General features: G+C 41.0%; 2 protein-coding genes across 8 annotated transcripts in view; one reads left to right on the plus strand and one right to left on the minus strand.

The window, feature by feature from the left end:
* The window catches only part of NDUFAF1 (NADH:ubiquinone oxidoreductase complex assembly factor 1), a 40,814-nt gene extending 23,905 nt beyond the window's left edge, over positions 1–16,909 (plus strand). Inside the window, exon 6 of the mRNA XM_084974535.1 lies at positions 16,530–16,909. The gene's annotated coding sequence lies outside the window, so the exon portion shown is untranslated. The remainder of the gene's footprint in view (positions 1–16,529) is intronic.
* NUSAP1 (nucleolar and spindle associated protein 1) overlaps positions 391–22,230 on the minus strand; it is a 72,808-nt gene continuing 50,968 nt past the window's right edge. For all 7 annotated transcript variants that reach the window (XM_084974451.1, XM_084974447.1, XM_021097458.2 and 4 more), the window contains 7 exons: positions 19,675–19,776; positions 18,012–18,121; positions 11,833–12,014; positions 9,061–9,203; positions 5,700–5,816; positions 2,809–2,917; positions 391–1,277 (listed from right to left, as the gene is read on the minus strand). In XM_084974451.1, coding sequence (XP_084830577.1) covers positions 1,184–1,277; positions 2,809–2,917; positions 5,700–5,816; positions 9,061–9,203; positions 11,833–12,014; positions 18,012–18,121; positions 19,675–19,776 — 857 coding nt within the window. In that variant the 3' untranslated portion in view covers positions 391–1,183. The remainder of the gene's footprint in view (positions 1,278–2,808; positions 2,918–5,699; positions 5,817–9,060; positions 9,204–11,832; positions 12,015–18,011; positions 18,122–19,674; positions 19,777–22,230) is intronic.

Below are 22,230 nucleotides of genomic sequence, written 5' to 3' on the forward strand. Positions count from 1 at the left end.
AGAGTTCTTGATTGATCTGATTTCTGCCCCTAGATAGCAAAATCCGAGTTTATTAAATACCCTGTAGTGGGAGCTCCCTGGTGGCTCAGCAGGTTAAAGATCTGGCAATGTCACTGCTATGGCGCAGGATCTATCTTTGGCCCTGGATCTTCTGCATACTATGGGCGTAGCCAAAAAAAACCCTAAACACCCAGGAACATGCCATGTTCTACGGACTCATGTATTTGTAACAGTAAGTACAGCAGAATCTGACAAGTGCTGTGAAAATGCAAAGGAAAGATATAGTCATTTCTTCTAAAAGTAGGAGTAGGAGGTCAAGAAAGGTTACACAGAGTACAAGTCAACTATTGTTTGTCTTGGCTGGTCAACCAAATTTTGGAGGCAAACTAGTTTACAAAGCACAAGAAAAAATTTTATTTATGAAAATCTTATAAAGTAGAAAACTCAGAAGCTCCACTCAAGTGTAACAAACATGGATATGATGGTAAACAACTCTGTAATCTTTTCTAGGAACTGAGTAAGATCTAAGTTTGACAGCATAGTAATCCTTAAAGTAGCAATCCTCTAATTTCAACATGGCTTTCTATATTTTTAAATAAGAAAGACTAGAATAAGCTATAGTTTTTAAGAGTATATAGATGACAGATGACAGTTACATGAAGTAATATGAACAAAGTTACACAGATAAATATTGACCTTACCAAACCATATGGTCCTGTTTCAGGAACAGTTCTAGATTCTCTAGAGGATGAAGAGGTGGCCTTTGACAGCTTACCCTATTCATAACTTGTTAGTGTTCAATTTCTACTGAAGCTTGTGGTATAATAAGCTACTATCAGGTAAAGACTTTTGCCTAGAAGAGGATTAAAGTTCTGTTAATATTAGAGCCAGCAGAGGGAACTTGATATTAAAAATCTAGGTCAAGAAATCTATAGGATTCTCTTTAGAAAACTGAGTCAGTTACAAAAGGGCTTATATAAAAACTATTTCAAAATAATATGTGAGTTTGAAAGGTAATAACATCTTTTTCGGGGTATAACATGTGAAGAAGCCACCAACACTACATATATATGAACAAAAGTTAAGAGTAGGAAAAGGTCTTCTGACTAAAGTGAGAGGATAATATAAAAATATTTACAAAAAAGGATTCGGAATAAAGGAATATTTACGGGATGTTGAATTTTCAATGTTTAGCCGTAATGAGGCCCCTTCGAACTTCCAAAATCTTTTCTTTCTTCTCCTTTCGTTCTTGCTCATGTTTCTTCCGTTGCTCCTCCCTAAGAGGGACAGGTATTCATTAGGCTCTAGCAAAGCTCCAAAGAGAACACTTTAAAAGACCTGTTACTAGACTAATGTCCAAACTTAAAATGACATCCAGCACACTTTGGTAAAACACTCTTAGAGGATACTGTGCTCTATGTAGTGGTCTTTGTGATGGCAGCCATACCTATTAGTCATTGTTGTGTTAAAGGGCTAGAAATTGGTATCTTTTTTTTTCTTTTTAGGGCCGCACCCACAGCATATGGACGTTCCCAGGCTAGGGGTCAAATTGGAGCTACAGCAGCCGGCCTAACGCTGCAGCCACAGAACTCGGGATCTGAGCCGAGTTTGTGACCTATACCACAGTTCATGGCAACGCCAAATCCTTAAGCCACTGATTGAGGCTAGGGATTGAACCTGTAACCTCATGGTTCCTAGTCGGATTCATTTCCACTGCACCATGACGGGAACTCCGGTATCTTCTTTTTTGTGTTAAGGTAGCATTCTAAAATCAAGCATGAAAAAAAAAACCAAAAAAACCCACTGCGGTACATGTGGTGCAATGGGATTGGCAGTGTCTTGGGAGTTCTGGGAGGCAGGTTTGATCCTCGGCCCAGGACAGTGAGTTAAGGGTCGGGCGTTGCTGCAGCTGAAGATTAGGTCAAAACTGCAGCTTGGATCTGATCCATGGCCTGGGAACTGCATATGCCACAGAGCAGCCAAAAAAGAAAAAAAAAAGCATGGGATTGGAACCAGAAAGCACCTTGGAGATGGAATCCAGTCACTATAGTTTTTACAGTTTGTTTTAAATGAGAAACCTCTACCTCTGGAAGCCAAAGATCAAGCTCAAAATCACACTGTCTCAAGAATGTACTACAACTGGTATCAGGGTCTACTGACTTAAACCACTGTTTTTTGGGGGGAAGGAGAAAAAAATAAAAGGCCTTGAATCATGTTAATGATTTTAAAAGCAAATAATAAGGTCTTGGTGGTAGCTGACAAGTCAAGTGATAGGTAACCTTGTATCAGAAGAGTTTCATGCAGGGAACAGACTGACCAAACCAGGACCAGCTGCAGCCCATGGCTTTCATGCACCAAGAAGCCTCTAAGGAGCATCCTGGGCTTTCCCCCTGTAGAGTCTTAAAGCCTAGTAAGTCTGGTTTCCCTGGGAGTGAGGAGTTTATACCTATCTGCACACGTATCTGCATACCTAGGTGCCCTGGACACTTGGATTAGTATCTGGAGGGACATTAGGTGCATTGTTTGGACAAATGGGTCATCTAAGCTCTGAATCCAGTGTCATCTTCTGAATCACCTGCAGAGCTTTGGAAACAATACAGATGCTTGGGTTCCTTCTCAAACCTACTGAATTAGGACCCATTGTGGTATTATTGCCTTAGCACATGTACTTTTAGAAAGTTCTATATATAATTCTACTTGTACTCTCTTTAACACCACTATTGCTGCAACACTCCATCCGTAAGACGCTGCTTTTATATAGTCTTACAAAATTTAAAGAATTATAGAACTGGGCATTTAGGTACTTACCTGGTCTGGAGATGAGGTTGTTTATAAGTTTTCTTGTGGAAGCTAACTCTGTTTCCATGCTGACTCAGAGAATTATTTTCCTTAGATTGGCCCCATGGTTTCAGTTTTCCTGATTTAAGACAGAGATAAAGATAGATTTAAGACTCTTGTATTTATATTCCTCATTATCTCTTCATCTGTGGCTACCTGCTTGCTGTCAACATTTATTCATTTATTTATTTGCCTTTTTAGGCTGCACCTGCAGCATATGGAAGTTCCCAGGCTAGGGGTCAAATAGGAGCTGTAGCCGCCAGCCTATGCCACAGCCACGCAGGATCAGAGCCACATCTGTAACCTACACCACAGCTCACAGCAACGCTGGATCCTTAACCCACTGAGCGAGGCCAGAGTTCAAACTTGAGTCCTCATGGATACTGGTAGCGTTCATTAACCACTGAGCCATGATGGTAACTCCCATAGAAAGAAATCTTAATAGAGAAAAAAAATACTAATACTGAATACAATTACTTAGCACATTAAAAGAAGTCATAATAAACCAAGTAGTTTATCCCAAGGCTGCATAGGTATTATGTAATATTAAAGTAGTATTTCACCTGTGCAGTTTATTACCACCACATATTAACAAAGTATTTGGAATGGATCAAGTAGAAAGCTTTTGGCTTTAGAACTGAGACCAGGAGTTTCATTTGTGGCTCAGTGGTTAATAAATCTGACTAGGATCCATGAAGGTGCAGTTTCAATCCTTGGCCTTGCTCAGTGGGTTAAGGATCTGGCATTGCTGTGAGCTGTGGTATAGGCTGGCAGATGCAGCTCTGATTTGACCCCTAGCCTGCAAACATCCATATGCCATGGGTGTGGCCATAAAAAGCAAAAAAATAAAAAATAACTGAGACCAAATATTTAGATATTTATGTACTACTTATATTTGTAGTTTGACCTATTTCTGAGTACCAATGATTATCATTTGCGGTGTTTCTCATTTTATAAAAAGGACTTTCACATCCGTTGCATCTTTTGATCCTTTAAGTAACCACTGAAGTAGTACTTATTTTCCCTTCCATAAAAGAATTGTGACTTGTCTAGAACATAAAATAGCAAACACAGATGAAGCTCTATACCAGGTCTTGTACCATAAGGAGAAATCAGTGGTGGTTAGTCATTCCCATAAATACTTTTTGAATACCTGGCATGTGCCAGAGACAGTTCTATGCTAGGAACGTAGCAGTGAACCAAGCAGTCAAAGGTCCTTGCTCTCTTGGGCTTACATTCCAGTGATAGAGTAGATAATAGTAAGACAACATCAGGTGGTGCCATGTGCTATGAAATGTAAAACCGGGTAAGGAGTAAAGTGTGTGTGGGGGGGTGGGGAGAGCCTTTCTAGGTTGCTGACAGTTGAGTGGGTGCCCCATTAAAACAAGGGAGCAAGCTGTGCAAAGGTCAATGGGAACAGTATTCCAGGTGGAGCAGGGTGATAACAAGTTCAAAGAGCTGGAGGAGGGAATGAGCTCTGTGAGTTTGAGGAGCTGAAACACCAGTGTGGTTAGCACAGAGTCAGGGAAGGGAGAAGGCAATGCAATAAAAGTGGGAGAGAGATTAGCCTTAGGAGGTTCTGAGCAAGGCAGGTATTGCTCTGATTTGTTTTTAAGGTTATAGTGGGGCAAAGAGGCTATTCTGGAGGCCCAGGTAAAATGATGATGATGCGGACTACATTGAGTCACAGTGGAGGGGCAAAAGGTGGTCAGATAAAAGTTGTTTCAATGATGGGGTTGAAAGGACTAGCTGATGGACTGGATATGGGGTCTGAGGGCATGAGGAGCCAAAAATGATTCCTAAGCTTCTGACCTGACCCTTGGCAGAGGTGCCATTGCTGTAGATGGAAAAATGGGGTGAGAGAAGTGTTTTTAAACCATAGGTTAGTTTGACTCTTACCTCTAAATAAGACTTACATTATCATTATACATGTTTCATTAACATTAGTAATTTAAAGATAAACATTGTTACATGAACATGATTCTTATAGGAAGTTTTTTTGTTTTAAAGTAATTCTAGGAGTTCTCTTGTAATGCAGTGGGTTAAGGATCTGGAGTTGTCACTGCAGTGGCTTAGGTCGCTGCTGTAGTGCAGGTTTGATCCCTGTCCCAGGAACATACACTACGGGTGCGGCCAAATCAAACAAGTAAACAAAAAACCAAACGAAGTAATTCCAGAAGCACTAGATATATCACATTAAGTATGGCTGTTTTAAACAGATGTAAAGATACTTTAATATATTCCCAAGAGTAGTATTTGGCCCATAAATATCCCAGCTTGTTGGACTGATGGTTCTCAGCCTGGGATCCTTTAAAAATTAAAGAGAGAGTTCCCTTCGTGGCTCAGAGGTTAGCAAACCTGACTAGGATTCATGAGGACGCGGATTCGATCCCTGGACTTGCTCAGTGGGTTAAGGATCCACCTTTGCTGTAAGCGTGAGCTGCAGTGGTGGTGTATGTCACAGATGTGGCTCGGATCTGGCATTGCTGTGGCTGTGGCGTAGGCTGGCAGCTATAGCTCCAATTCAACCCCTAGTCTGAGAACCTCCATATGCCACAGGTGCAGCCCTAGAAAATTAAACATTTATTTACCCACAGGCTAATAACTTCCAAGTTTTCTTGATTTTGGCTGAAGCTCTATTAATTTGTTGTAGTAACACTGGTTAGAAGTTGTCTTTGATTAACAATAACGTGAGATAATTATTTAGTATTTGTTTCATGGATAGTTTTAAAATCATGGGTCATGTGGATACATGGGCAGAGACAGGAATTCTAGGTCAAGTATGACTTCCACTGAGTCACTAAAATTCTTTACATTCTCAGATAGATGCAGAATTGTTTAATCAAAACACCCATACATACCTTTGTGTGGTTCGTAGGTGAGGGGACGAGACAAACTTGCTTTGAGATCAAACACTGGTTTTCTCTGGGAAGTCGGAGTCTGTGAGGCCTCAGCCGTTAACTTGAACGGAGTAATAACTAAAATACAAAATCCAAGAGCTTAATTAGAAAAAGACATGTTAAAGTATCATTTCTCAGTCTTAAAAATGGAATTTAATATGAACAGTATGAAACAGATGTAGGTTAAAAAGGAGGAGAAAAGAGTAATTGAGGAAAACTAACCCCTGAGATTTGTTTGCCTGTTAGCAGCTTCCTATGGAGCCTAAATATTGTGACATTTCCTAGGATTAACTGGAGTTTAGATTCCTGTTAAAAGAATTAACTGGGTAATTTCTCAGACTATTTCTGATATTATCTACTCTTTAAAAATTATTATCATTGGAGTTCCTTCCATGGCAAAGTGGGTTAAGTATCTGACTGCATTGGCTCAGGTGCTGCCGAGGTGTGGGTTTGAGCCCTGGCCTGGCACAGTGGGTTAAAGGATCTGGTGTTGCCACAGCTGTGGCTCGGATTCAATCCCTGGCCCAGGAACTTCCGTATGCTGTGAGTGTGGCCATTAAAAAAAGTTATGTATTATTAATAATAACATTTTCATTAACAGATACAAATCCTGCAAGGAACCTAATCACATAGAGATAAAAAGATCCATGGCTCTGGTTGTTACTAATGAAGGCTGTTATTAAAGAATGTGAATGTAGGTTACGAAGCTCAATCACACCAGGATGATGTAATTTAGTAAGCCCCATTTTTGCTACAGTTGGGCAGCACATATCTGACTCATTTTGCAAAATCCTTTCTCCTCATAGGTTGTATTCAAGACCATTGTCAAATGTTAGCACTTGCTTGTATATGTGACCAAGTGACCAGGATCAGGATTGCCTAGTGAAATGACACACAAAAGCACAGAACTTCTGTGCTGAAGCCATCCCACTGTGTTATCCCCATATGCTGTCAGGGTGGTAAACAATGGGGCTATCACTCACTGCTCACGAGAGAATACACTGGGACATTCAACCAGTAACAGAAGTATCTGCATACCCAACTATTCAGCAATCCACTCCTCATCTTGAGAAACTTTCTTTTTTTTTTCTTTTTAAGGCCACAGGTACAGCATATGGAAGTTCCCAGGCTCAGGGTCAAATCAGAGCTATAGCTGCAGGCCTATGCCACAGCCACATCAATGTGGTGGGATCAGAGCTATATCCACGACCTATACCACAGCTCATGGCAATGCCAGATCCTTAACTCACTGATTGAGGCCAGGGATCGAACACATACCCTCTTGGATACTAGTTGGGTTCATTTCCACTGAGCTACAAAAGGAACCCCCTCTCCAGAAACTCTTGTATGTGGACAGGAGAATGTTCTAGAAGGGTCATAGCTATATAAAATTACGACAGTTGGAAATACCCACAGATCCATGAGCAGTAAAATGGCTAAGATGGGAGTTCCCGTCGTGACGCAGTGGTTAACGAATCCGACTAGGAACCATGAGGTTGCGGGTTCGATCCCTGCCCTTGCTCAGTGGGTTAACGATCCGGCGTTGCCGTGAGCTGTGGTGTAGGTTGCAGACGCGGCTCAGATCCAACGTTGCTGTGGCTCTGGCGTAGGCCAGTGGCTGCAGCTCCGATTCAACCTCTAGCCTGGGAACCTCCATATGCCGCAGGAGCGACACAAGAAATAGCAACAACAACAACAAAAAGACAAAAAAGACAAAAAAAAAAAAAAAAATCACAGTGAAAATGAATGAACTGTAGCTCCTTTATCAATATAGATGAATCCTGAAACATACTGAGTGAATAAAGGAAGAAACCACAAGAAAAAAACTAATACTTTGATTTTATTTACATAAAGTTCATATTTGATAACTGGGTAAAAAAGTGATCCCATCCAAACTGGGCACACCCGAGTTGCTCAGAATATGGCAAACATTGTGAGCATTTGTGAGGCCTTTCCCATTACTAGACAGGTGGCTGCTGCTCAGTGTCCCCTGCTCCATGTAAAATGACATGGCAAGTCTACTCTCTGGTTTTTTTAGCCCTGCTTTCTGCCCAGGCCTCTTTCTTCCCCTATTATAGGATAATTTAGAATGTTATGTGGAATGTGTGTTTGCTATGGTGTAAGTAAGATTAAGTGTTAGTGGGAATAAGAAGTCATTTAGAAGAATATAAATTTGCTATTCCCACCTCTGCATTCTCTAGCAATTTAGTTTGTCAGTTTCACTATTCAGTCTTTTTTTAATTTTTTTGCCACACCTGAGACATGTGTAAGTTCCCAGGCCAGGGATCAAACTCAAGCCACAGCAGCGACCTGAGCTACTATAGTGACAATGCTAGATCCTTAACCCACTGTGCCACTAGGAAACTCCTCACTATTCAGTCTTTAATTTAGGTGTTTAAAGGCATGACAGAATCCTCAGAGTTGTCACACTGATAATTACCAACAATTATCCTCTAGTCTCGGGGAACCTGGCAGTCCTTCCTTCCTGTGTAATCAAGGCTCTTAACAGCCATTCAATAGGAACCCCCCCCCTTTTTTTTTTGCTTTTTAGGGCCACATTCACAGCATATGGAAGTTCCCAGGCTAGGGGTTGAACTGGAGCTGCAGCTGCTGGCCTACACCACAGCAACAGAGGATTGGAGCCGAGTCTGCAACCTATACCACAGGTCATGGCAATGCTGGATCCTTAACCCACTGAGCAAGGACAGGGATGGAACCTGCGTCCTCATGGATCCTAGTTGGGTTTGTTAACCACTGAGCCATGAAGGGAACTCAACAGGACGCTGAAAAGAATTCTCATATACTCAGAGCTAATACATAGGCCTACCTAACCCTGATGGTGATACTGTTTTAAACCTTCACACTGCTTTTGCAGTGTTCTTTCGAAAACCACCTGGTTCTTCATAGGTGAAGATTAAGTAGACTGTGTGTAGAAAATGATCTATATGGCTTATTCTGGCTTATATAATCTATTAGTTCATTTAGTCCATGAACTCTTGGTCTTGTCAGTTTCAGAGTCTTGCAGAACCATTCAGAGACCGTGATGAATACTGTGATCCTCCCCTAATCCCGGAAGGGGCTGAATGTTCTTTGAGGAGGGTCACCACCTTAGGATTTGTCTTGGACAGGATGGAGTCCTCAGGCAGATATCAGTTTTTTGGTCTGTGTTTCTGGCATTTTCTTCACCAGTATAAATGACAAATGTTCTATAGAGAAATCTTTACTTTAGATTCTGTAGATATGGAGAGGCTTTAAGGAAACAGAGTTAATCATTTTAGGAAGTTATATGGCTTAAAAATGAATTAGAAGGGTTTCTGTTTACCAGCGGTGGTCTTTAACTTGTGTGTCCCAAACACAGCCTGGTCTTTTGGGGTGCTCCTAGATGTAGTCACATGGGGGGACTTTCTGGCAGGAGTCTTGGTCAGTGAACGCTTATGCTCATTATCTTGAGTAGCAGCTGAAAACCTAAATAGGATGGTGGAGTGTAAGACATGAATACTTGTGTCAAAAAAAATAACTTGTGTCAAGCTTCTCAACAAAATCCCTACCCATCACCAAGCACTGAAAGGGCTTCAATAAATATTTGCATAAATGAACCTCTTTTGCAGAAAAGACATGTTCTCTCTTTTTTGTTGTTGTTGTTTTTTTGCTTTTTAGGGCCACACTTGTGGCATATGGAAGTTCCCAAGCTAGGGGGATAAGAGCTACAGCTGCCGGCCTACACCACAGCTCACAGCAATGCCAGATCCTTAACCCACTGAGCAAGGCCATGGATCGAACCTGCAACCTCATGGTTACTAGTTGGATTCATTTCCACTGCGCCACGACAGGAACTCCCAAAGACATGTTCTTAAGCAATGATATTAGAGCAAATCATTTATCAGCTTTTGTTATTGGAAAATAGGATTTGTATTCTCTGCTCTCACTGTATGGGACAATGACAGTATAAAGCAGACCTTGAAGGAGATGACTTGGCCTCAAGGTGTTTGAAGAATAGGTGTTTGAAGAAACTCCTCTTTTTTCTCTTCCTGGTGAGGGCAAGTCAGAGGGAGTGGAAGACTGCTATGCCAAATGAGCGATAGGAACATTTCTTCCATCTTCCAAGAAGAATGGCATTCATTTCAGTGGTACCTAAGCCCATTCTCTACTCAGAGCAACCTGCTATAAATGTTTCTCATTGATTTTCTTCCTTTCTTTTTTATTACTTTTGTTTTGTTTTGTTTTTTAGGGCCACACCTGTGGCACAAGGAAGTTACTAGGCTAGGGATCAACTGGAGCTGCAGTTGCTGGCCCATGCCACAGCCACGTGGGATCCAAGCTACACCTGTGACCTACACTTGAAGCTTGAGGCAATGCCACATCTTTAATCCATAGAGCAAAGCTAGAGATTGAACCCACATCCTTGTGTTTACTAGTTGGGTTCTTAACTCACTGACCACAATGGGAACCCCTCTCATTGATATTCTGATGCAGACTTTTTCTACATTTATCACCTCTGAAACTAGAATGTGTTGTACAATTGCTAGCATGTCAGAGTTAGTTGGCAGTGATTTTTCTTAGTGGTTCATAAAATAATAGTAAGCTTTCAGTTGACAGTGTTTTAAATTCAGTGAAAATCCAGTAATGGCAGATATAAATATACATAGGGTTGGTGGTGGGGGGTTAACAGAAGGGAACTTCTGGACTTCTAACTAAAGAATGATAGTGATCCTGAACCAACACCCAAAATCGTTACTAAAGACTTTTGTGTTAGGAGAGGTGCTACCAAGTCCGGGCTGCTCCGCCCCCTATGTGAAGCAACGACTAGCCCCTGACCATTGTGTTCTTAACTAGTAACAAATAAAATCAGAACTGCCAAGTATAAGTACTTCTATTCCAAGCTCACCTGATGAACAGAAGTTCAAACTCAGGTATTTTCCAGCTTTAAAAACTATGTCAAATTGGAGTTCCTGTTGTGGCTCAGCAGGTTAAGAACCCAACTAGTTTCCATGAGGCTGGACGTTTAACCCCTGGCCTTGGAGATGTGGCTCAGATCTGGCATTGCTGTGGCTGTGGTGGAGGCTGGCAGCTGCAGCTTCAATTCAACCCCTAGCCTGGGAACTTCCATATGCCACAGGGGCAGCCGTAAAAAAAAGAAAAAAGAAAAAAACTATGTCAGATAATTGTGTGTGTTGGGAAAGTTACCATACACCAGTTCTATTAGATGCTACAAATGTCCTTAAAAAAGAGAATCCAATTTTAGTATTAAAACAACAGTCTGGGAGTTCCCGTCGTGGCGCAGTGGTTAACGAATCCGACTAGGAACCATGAGGTTGCGGGTTCGGTCCCTGCCCTTGCTCAGTGGGTTAACGATCCGGCGTTGCCGTGAGCTGTGGTGTAGGTTGCAGACACGGCTCGGATCCAACGTTGCTGTGGCTCTGGCGTAGGCCGGTGGCTACAGCTCCGATTCAACCCCTGGCCTGGGAACCTCCATATGCCGCGGGAGCGGCCCAAGAAATAGCAACAACAACAACAACAACAACAACAAAAAAGACAAAAGACAAAAAAAACAAAAAACAAAAAACAAAAAAAAACAGTCTGAGTTGAAGGCCACACTGATGTCAGGAAAGGCACACAAAAAACATGGATCAGCAGGGCATGAGATAGCTATGCCACTGCAGTGTCCAGTGGGGTACCAGGTTCATACTTTAAGGTGACTTAATTCTTTCATTCACTGCCTTGAGAGATTTTTGTTAGCAATTTGGCTTTAACTTTATACTTCAATCAATGGGAAAATTTCTCTTTACACATCTTTGCAGACAGCCATTAAATTAATAAAATATCCACATCTATCTTACTTTCTATCTTTCTTTGCAAATCAAATATGCACTTAGGGAAGGTGAATAAAACAAGAAAACTAAACACAAATTTCAGGGGAGAAAAGATGAGAACTTATAAAAACCATTTGCTCATCTTTCTCTCTGTTCCCATCCACTTTCCCCTTTTTCATCAACATTAACATGTATTTGATGCAGTCCACCTGAAATGTACCCGAAGTAGTAAGGACCTCACTTTGAGACCTCACCCCCGCATACATTTTGCAGCTCTTCTTTACCTGACGTTCATTTTGGCTGCCGAGAGAGCGGGACGCTTGGTGGACCCCTTCCCACATAAGGCACTCCGACCTGTGTGGGGCCAGCCTTGGGAGCGCCGCTGGCTGCCAGGGTTACCAGCGCCGGACAGTCTTCCTCGCAGAGGAACTGGAGTTGCCAGCACACTCTTAGTGATGAGCTGCTTCTGAAGAAAAGGGAAATGCACCGCATTAAAGCTTGGCTCCTTAGACAGTGTTGTCTCCCAGGCAGAGGGCAGGAGAGTGCCCCCATTCATCCCGTCCCATCCCCACTTAGAACCCTGTAACCCTTCCTTCTCCACTGCCTCACTCTGGCCTACCTGCCTGGCTGGTGGGGCAGTTCCCTGCACCTGGGTTGCTAGGGGGACTCTGATTTAAGAGAAACTTCTGGTTGTGCTGGATGATGTGTTCCAGAAAGCCTTTCCTGGCTACCACTAGCCAGGTATTCTCCAACTAGAGAAAGCAGGTGGCTAAACAGTCCCCTGTGGCCAGAAAGGGAGGATAAATCAGTTCTCTTGGAAAGATTGTTCCTTTAAGAACATATGCAGTTTACTAAATACACACTCAGACTATGTAAATAGCTCATGGAATCTACAAATAATTTAAAGTTCTTTTAAAATTTGTTTTTAATTTTAATTTTTTTCTGGCTACACCCTTGGCATGTGGAAGTTCCCAGGCCACAGATCAAACCCACTCCATAGTAGCCTCCCAAAATGCAGAAGTAACAATGCCAGATTCTTAACCCACTGTACCACTAGGGGACTCCTAAAGTTCTTTTTAAAAACCTCAAGTAAAGCAAGGAGGGAGGGAGGGAAATGCTTTCTCGGAACTGGCAGGGAAGGGTTCCACTCACATTACTTTTTTTGGATAGTGTCAAAGCCCAAAGAGTGATTGAATGTTTTACTATCATTAGTCTAAGCTCTGCTGTAAGTGGAAGAAATCTAACTTCATGAACTGAAAACAGAGGTAGGACTATTGAAAGTGACAATGTAAAGCCAAGACATAACATTCTGATTATATCCTATGAAATACAATAAATTAGAATTATGTGAACTTCACAATTTGACCCACAAGCAGAAGAGATTCTCATCTTGTGAGACCAATTTAAAACCAGGATATTTAGTCAATACATATCTTTACCATAAGCTGAGAACTCACTTGGATGTACCAAGTATCATGTTACATCTAATCACATCTTTATGCCTTCTTCTATCCTTCACTTAAATTCCGACTTTCCACACTGTCTCCTCACAGTTCACTTGCTGCCAGTTGAACCATCAATTCTGCATCTTTGTTTAAGCAACTCATAATGTTTCAATGATTGTATTCACACTGAGTACCAATCTTTATGACTTTTCCAGGAAGACTATTAGGCTCTGACTCTAGTAGCACTAATTTATTTTGTTTGCAGTGTATCTAATCAATTCTTCCCTTTCTTTGAACAACAACAAAAAAATCCTAAAAAAGCAAACGGCTCAATCATACATACATAAAAATGTGAGTTAAGGATGAAACATACAGAAAAATAATAAAAGTACAAAAATAAATATAAGAGCATATCTTTATGATCTTGGGACAGGCAGGGCAGGACAAAAAACTCAGATTTAAAAGGAAAAGTTGATGGAGTTCCCATTGTCACTCAGTGGAAACGAAGATGTGGGTTTGATCCCTGGCCCCGCTTAATGGGGTAAGGATCTGGCGTTGCTGTGGCTGTGGCCAGCAGCTGCAGCTCCAATTTGACCCCTAGCCCGGGAACTTCCATATGCCACGCTGTGCCCTAAAAATAAAACAAAAACAAAAAAAAGGGAAAAGGTGGACAGTTGAATAAAACAATAAAACCTTCCACAAGGTGAAACTGTGGAAAAATATTTGGAACATATAATATATATCATTAATATAGACAAGTGGCTCATAAATTGGCAAGAATTAAGAAAAAGCCAATTCACAGAAAAACTGCCAATTATAAAGAGTTGTAACATAAACATGTAACAGATAATGATCAAAGAAATGCAGAATCACCTGGGATTGTTTCCATCTAAAGATCAAAAAATTTGATCATTCCCAAAACATAGGCAGAATGCACTTTGACATAAATCACAGCAGCATCTTGTTTGATCCACCTCCTAGAATAATGACAACAAAGGCAAACCAATGGGACCTAATTAAATCCAAAAGCTTTCACACAGCAAAAGAAACCATTAAAAAAAAAAAACCAAAAAGACAATCCACAGAATGGGAGAAAATCTTTGCAAACAATACAACAGACAAAGGCCTACTCTCCAGAATATACAAACAGCTCATACAACTCAACAACAACCAAAAAAACTCAATTGAAAAATAAGCAGAAGATCTAAATAGACATTCTTCCAAAGAGGACACATGGTTGGCCAGTAGGCACATGAAAAATTGCTCAACATCACTAATTATTAGAGAAATGCAAATCAAAACTACAATGAGGTACCACCTCACACCAGTCAGAATTAACAAGTCAACAAATAACAGATGCTGGAGAGAGTGTGGAGAAAAGGGAACCCTCCTACACTGTTGGTGGGAATGTAAATTGGCACAACCACTGTGGAAAACAGTGTGGAGGGTGCTCAGCAAAATAAATATAGAACTACCATATAATCCATCAGCTTCCCTCCTGGGCATGTATCTGGACAGTACTACAATTCAAAAAGATACATGCACCTGTATGTTCATAATAGCACTATTCTCAATAGCCAAGACATGGAAAAAACCTAAATGTCCATCAACAGATGAATGGATTAAGATGTGGTACACATATAATAGAATATCACCCAGCCATTAAAAAGGACAAAAAAAAAAAAAAAATGCCATTTGCAGCAACATGGATGCAACTAGAGATTCTCATACTGAGTAGTCAGAAAGAGAAAAATACCAGAATATATCACTTATATGTGGAATATAAAATATGGCACAAACGATCCTATCTACAAAACAGAAACAGATCATGGATCTGGAGAACAGACTTGTGGTTTCGGGGGGGAGGGGGAGGCACTGAGATGGTTGGGGAGTTTGGGTTGAAAGATGCAAACAATTACATTTAGAATGGATAAACAATGGAGTCCTACTGTAAAATGCAGGGAACCATATCTAGTTTCTTGGGATAGAACATGATGGAAGATAGTATGAGAAAAAGAATGTGTTTACAGCAGGAATTGACACAGCACTGTAAAGCAACTATGGTGTAATAAAAAATAAAATTAGGGAGCTCCTGTTGTGGCTCAGCAGGTTACAAACCTGACTAGGATCCATGAGGATGTGGGTTCAATCCCTGACCTCGCTCAGTGGGTTAAGGATCTGGCGTTGCCGTGAGCTGTGGTGTAGGTCGCAGAAGCAGCTTGGATCTGGTGTGGATGTGGCTGTGGCTGGCAATTGCATCTCCAGTTTGACCCATAGCCTGGGAACTTCCATATGCTGCAGGTGTGGCCCTCAAAAAAAAAAAAAAAAAAAAACACACACACAAAAAACCACAAAACAAAACAAAAAAACTTGATCATTCCCACCGTTAGCAAAGTAAACAGACATCTTGGAGCACAAGGTTTCTGATCACTGTAGCAGAAGAGCCATTTGGCAATTAATTCAAACAGGTTTCCCTCCTCTAATCATGAAAGGAGAGACTGGTCATGGCCAGGATGATTCTAGAATATCTGCTCATTTTTTATTATCCATCACTACCTGAATAACTAATCCCCAAACATGTCAACTGTCAAGAAAAACTTCATATTAGCTATGGTGAAATCTCTGTAATTGTTTTTCATTCATCAATGTCCAAAGAGATCATACCAAATAACCCATCTTGATTGGCCAATTCCTTAAACAATGGGTGTGGGGTGGGACTTAGAACTGAATCATTCAGGTGGGGCTATCTTCTAAACAACCTGAGATAGGAGTTCCTTTTGTGGCTCAGTGGTCAACGAACCTGACTAGGATCCATGGGGGTGCAGTTTCGATCCCTGGCCTTGCTCAGGGTTAAGGATCCAGCATTGCTGTGAACTGTGGTGTAGGTTGCAGACAAGGCTCGGATCCCATGTTGCTGTGACTGTGGTGTAGGCCAGCAGCTATAACTGATTAGACCCTAGCCTGGGAACTTCCATATGCTGTGGGTGTGGCCCTAAAAAACAAAACCAAAACCCCCAGAACAAGATAAGCTACTCATGTATTCAGCACAGCTTCAAGGCTACATACAAGTGTACGGCTGAAGCAGCTGTTTTGCCATAACTTTTACCTGGAAAATTAACTTATCCATATTATGTACTATAGAAAGCTTGACTTGCAGTAAATACTTAAGAAGACTCAGCTTCATGGTAAGGAAAGTGAGTGGCCCTCCTTCCGGGCATATTTACAGCTAGCTCATGTATATGCAGAAAAAGAAGCTAACTGTTCACTTTTTGTAAAGCATCAGCATGTCCCCTCCCTTTTTAGTTTTATTTTTAGCTCTCGGCATGAGGAAGTTCTTGGGCCAGGAATCGAACCCAAGCCACAGCAGTGACCACACCAGATCCTTAACCTCCTTAACCCGCTAGGCCACCAGGGAACTCTCCTCCTCCTCTTCTAAGTCCTCCTAGCCTTCTGTGTTAGTATTCAGCTATGAATGTTTTGATACTTAGTCCTTGCTAATATTTAAGAGACTTTTTTTTTTCTTTCTTTCTTTTTAGGGCCACCCCTGCAGCATACGGGAAGTACCTGATCTAGGTGTTGAATCAGAGCTGCAGCTGCCAACCTACACCACAGCAACATCAGATCCGAGCTGCATCTGTGACCTGTGCTGCAGCTTGCAGCAATGCTGGATCCTTAACCCACTGAGCGGGGCCAGAGCTTGAACCTGCATCCTCATGGATACTAGCTGGGTTAACCTGCTAAGCAACAACGGGAATGCCTTAAAAGTCTGTTTTATAAACATAATGAGTATCTCTTCTCTGGATTGTCCAATCCAGATTGTTAAGTCAGTATGAAGGAATGGAGATCTTTAATGCCATGACCTGGGTATGCTGCTGTTTGCTAAAAGATTAATAAACAGTGTCTTCAACTGTGGTAACAAGTGGTTTTATAAATACTGTTCAAATAAACATTCATCACCCAAGATTAAGCTTCTCACTAAGAACTGTATTTTTTGTTTGTTTAAATTATTTAGAACTTATTACCAGTGCATTTCCCCATTGGCACTGGTATCAGAGAGCTCAAGACTCAAAGGAGTGACTGATATAACAGACATTGTACTACATTTTCTGCCCCTTTAAAATCAGCCTAATACTGTTTTGTGTTATGTGTAATACCACAAACCGCCTCAAATTCCTTACCAAAAAAAAAAAAAAAAAAAAGCAGGTTATTATATATTAATAAATTCAAAAATGTTTCCCAGCCATCTATGAGATATCCCATCTATGTAACACCAGATACCATGTAAGACAGTAATAGCAACTTCTTAGGATGTTATCAACACACTATTCTGCTAACTCAGCCTTGGGGTTGACTTCACCTTTTCTTACTCAAAGGCACTTTGAATCCAGCAGGACTTGGCCTGAAGGACCACACTCAGGGAGCTCATTTAAGATAAGACTTCAAGTTAGCCATTGTTAATCGCTTTTTTCCTTTAGTTAGGAAATGGGGAAAGAAGATAGATTCAGCCATAAATCAACTCTTCGCCAACAAAAGTTGACAGGCACAATGTCTGAATGTGGAAAACAGAACAACTTAATCTTTTTTCTTTTACTGTTTACTTTTGGAATTTTTTTTTTTTCCTTTTACTATTTACTCGTGTGGTTTTATTTGAAAAATTTGAAGAATTTTTATAGAATTCTTTTATAGTAAGGATTCACTCCTTTATCTGGAGGATTTTGAAAATTCTCAAAACCCAATTTAAAATAATAAAGATACAAACTTGAACAAATCCATTCCACTGGTAGAGTAATAGAAAGCTGGTTGTATTAACCATGGTGTATACATAGTTTACTGTGTATACAAAATAGTTTAGTGCCATAATTTTGAGAGTCTCTTGATGGTTTAGTGGTTAGGATTCGATGCTTTCACCACTGTAGCCCAGGCTCAATCCCTTGTCTGGGACCCAAGATCCCACATCAAGCCACTCCACCGCGCACGTACACACACACACACACACGATCATAATTTTATCAACATACCTTCAGTTCATTAAATGAATTGCGTTCTTCAAAATGTTTCTTTTTTCTCTCAATATATTGATCAATGGACTCCATTTCCTTAAAATGAGCCTCATGAAGCTTCTTAAAGTCTGGAATATTCCCCCAAATATGAAAATTAACAACACGAAATCCATGTATTCACCTCCCCTGTGTTTTTCTGTTAACGCTGTTCTTGTCTCGGCTTCCTGACATTCAACTTCAACATCATTTTTGCTAAAATTTTAATTTCAAAACATTTAGTTTTTGGAAATGCAGGGGGCAAAGCATAGTCATATTCTAAATTATTAAACATTAACCATTTCTCCATTGTTCATTTCACTGCTAACTGACATCTTGGTTTGGTCCACAGGATAAGAAAAGATAAACAGATTTATCTTTTCTCCTCATCAATTAATGAATGGCCTTTACCTAGTCATAAATTTGACATTTTATAATGCTTATTTAGAAAAGCTCTTTGCCAAGGACTGGCAACCTTTTTCTGTAAAGGGGCAGACAATAAACATCTTAGGCTTGATGGCCACATACAGTACGGGATCTGTCTCAGATTCTTCCTTTTTTTTTTTTTTCGGTCTTTTAAGGGCGGCACCTGAGGCACATGGAGGTTCCCAGGCTGGGGTCAAATCAGAGCTGTAGTGGCCAGCCTACACCACAGCCACAGAGCAACATAGGATCCAAACTGCATCTGCGATCTACACCACAGCTCACGGCAATGCTGGATCCTTAATCCACTGAGCAAGGCCAGGGATCAAACCCACATCCTTATGGATACTAGTCGGGTCCGTTACCACTGAGCCAAGATGTGAACTCCCAGACTCTTCCTTTATACAAACCTTTAAAACTGTAAAAACTAAAACAAAAAACAAAGTGTAATAACCATTCTTAGCTCAAGGGCTATAAGATAGGCCAGGGTGCTCTGTGCTGTTCTAATTAGTTATAATTAAGTATTAGAATTTCTAATATATGCTGAGCAACATTTTAAGTTCTATACACATACATCACTCAGTGAAAATTTCATGTGCCAGGCACTAGAGATAGAGAATTACATGCCCAGAAATGGAGTCCCTTAGACTTACTACTTTTTTTTTTTTTTTGCTTTTTTAGGGCAGCACTTGTGGCCCTAAAAGGGGTCCAATTGGAGCTGTAGTTGCCAGCCTAAGCCACAGCCACAGCAATGCCAGATCCTACACCACAGCTCATGGCAACGCTGGGTACCTAACCCACTGAGCAAGGTCAGGACTCAAACCCCAACCTCATGGTTCCTAGTTGGAGACATTTCTATTGCGCCATGACAGGAATTCCTAGACTTACTACTTAAAAAAAAAATTTATTACAAGATGGACATTGCTAAATATTTTATACACATTAATTCTCAGATATTTATTGAATATTTGCTACACATCAGAAGTGGAAAACTATCATAATTAACCCATGTATAACATGATGAAATAGGCGGTTTAATTATTCCCACTTTAAACTGAGGAAGTGGGTTATTGAGAAAAGTAAGTTGCCCAAGGTCTCATATGGAGACAGTGAGGGAATGAGGCCACAAGCCACAGATCTAGCAGCTGAGGGAGGGCACTGCCTCTGCAACATCTGCCCAAGGGGGCCAACCATTATTCATTCCTTCGTGTGCAAAACTTACTTGGAGTAGTGCTTGCAGTTTTTTTATTTTTTCCAGGTTTGGGAAACTCATCTGTATAGACAGACTTCTTTTTTTCTGAAGGTACCTTTGAAACTTCAGCACCTAAATCCAGAGATACAGAACTAATGAAAGATTTCCAAAAAATCATTCCCATTTAGAAACGCTTATTAGTTAACATGGAACATTTTCATGTGAACGCTCTCTGGCAAGGTACTGGGAGAAATAGCACAAAGAATTAGTTCTGGCATCACCACGATTTTAGCTCATATTTCAACAAAACAGAAATTTTACATTTCCTGTATAGAAGTCTTCAAAATACACCAGAAACTTAAAAACACTATTCCAGAACTTTTTTTTTTTTTTTGTCTTTTGTTGTTGTTGTTGTTGTTGTTGCTATTTCTTGGGCCGCTCCCGCGGCATATGGAGGTTCCCGGGCTAGGAGTTGAATCGGAGCTGTAGCCACCGGCCTACACCAGAGCAACACGGGATCCGAGCCGCGTCTGCAACCTACACCACAGCTCACGGCAACGCCGGATCGTTAACCCACTGAGCAAGGGCAGGGACCGAACCCGCAACCTCATGGTTCCTAGTCGGATTCGTTAACCACTGCGCCACGACGGGAACTCCTATTCCAGAACTTTTGATGTGAACATGTCTAGTTGCTTTAACTAGAACAATAGAAATCACATAATCCTACTAATCTAAGAAACACTATTATAATTTTGCCATATTTTCTTAGGTTCTTTGCTTCTGTACTTGTTTTTGTTTTTTAAATCCAGTTGAAATCATGATATATATAGAAGGGTTGCTTTTTCCCCCCACTTATCTTTCACATTCTGATATCTTTTTGACTTGAGGCAATCTACTAAAATATAGGTAAGTAGGTTTTCAAGAAATGCTACTTATAAAGTCACTTATTCTTTTTTATTTTGTCTTTTGTCCTTTTAGGGCCGCACCTGTGGCATATGGAGGTTCCCAGGCTAGGGGCTGAATTGGAGCTGTAGCCTCCAGCCTATACCACAGCCACAGCCATGTCAGATCTGAGCTGCACCAGTGACCTACATCACAGCTCATGGCAATGCCGGATCCTTAACCCACTGAGCAAGGCCAGGGATCAAACCCGCAACCTCATGGTTCCTAGTCAGATTCGTTTCTGCTGCGGCACGGCAGGAACTCTTATTAAAGTCACTCATTCTTAAGATTTCCTATTGTATCCATAAAAGAGAGCAAAAGAATGACTGGATAGAGCAGAAGGGGCTGCAGAAGCTTTTGCATGAACCTTTGCCATGAGAAACAGGATACACCTATTTCTTCCTTTTGGCTGTGCCTCGGCATATAGAAGTTCCTGGGCCAGGGAATGAATGTGTGCCACAGCGTGACAAACCAGATCCTTAAGCTGCTGAGCCACCGGGGAACTCTGAGAAAACAGGGTTATTTAAGTTGTCAGAGCTACTCCTCACAAGATAACTTATTACAAATGGAAATACAATAACTGTAGCAAAAAGGAATAAGCAAGCAGACACCACCATAACCAGGTGATGGACATTACATGACAAATCATGGGACAAATCGACATCCGAGCCCTTTGGGGTGGTGACTAAGGACACAGACCCACTTTGTGGGATTCTTGCCAGTCGTGCATGATCTGAATCTAACTGTCAACAATATTAGACAAACCAAGTCAGCAGATTTCCCAAACAGGCCTGTATTAAAAAAAAGTCAACATGCTGGGAGACAAAGGAAGACTGAGGAACTGTTCCAGATTAAAGTAGCTTAAAGAGACATGGCAATGATGGTGTTTCCACTGTGGCACTGGCAGTGTCTCTGCAGCGCCAGGATGCAGGTTCAATCCCACACATGGCACAGTGGATTAAAGATCTGGCATTGCCGCAGCTGTGGCACAGGTTGCAGCTGCAGCTTGGATCTAATCTCTAGCCCGGAAGCTTCCATATGCCATGGGGTGGCCAAAAAAAAAAGATATATGGCAATGAAATGCAAAGCATGGGCTGAAGGTTGCCTGTGCTCTAAGGGACACTATGGGATAAGTGATAAAATCTTAGTAAGGCCTGTCTACAGCTTATTTAGCAATTTCACTTTCTAGTCGCAAGAAACATTTATGCTCTCAAAACTTACTGAGGATTCCAAAGAATTTTTGCTCATGTCTGTTATATCAATATGAGCCATACTAAATATTAAAATTAAGGCATTTAAAATATTTGATTTGCTAAAAATATACCAATTACACATCAACATAAATAATTTATGAAAAATGGCTAAAATTTCTAAATCAAAAATAGTTTTTTTTTTTTTTTTTTTTTTAAATACAATTTCTTGGAGTTCCCATCGTGGTGCGGCGGAAATGAATCTGACTAGAATCCATGAGGATGTGGGTTTGATCCCTGGCCTTGCTCAGTGGTTAAGGATCTGGTGTTGCTATGAGTTGTGGTGTAGGTCACAGACTCAGCTTGGATCCTGCATCTTAGCTGCAGGCCAGCAGCTATAGCTCCAGTTCGACTCCTAGCCTGGGAATTTCCATATGCCACTGGTGCAGTTCTA

The sequence above is a fragment of the Sus scrofa genome, chromosome 1, assembly GCF_054392235.1.
Source record: "Sus scrofa isolate SSC_HxYL_T2T_F1_AM1 chromosome 1, Sscrofa_HxYL_maternal_Yorkshire_Landrace_v2.0, whole genome shotgun sequence".
In the NCBI taxonomy this organism is placed as follows: Eukaryota; Metazoa; Chordata; class Mammalia; order Artiodactyla; family Suidae; genus Sus; species Sus scrofa.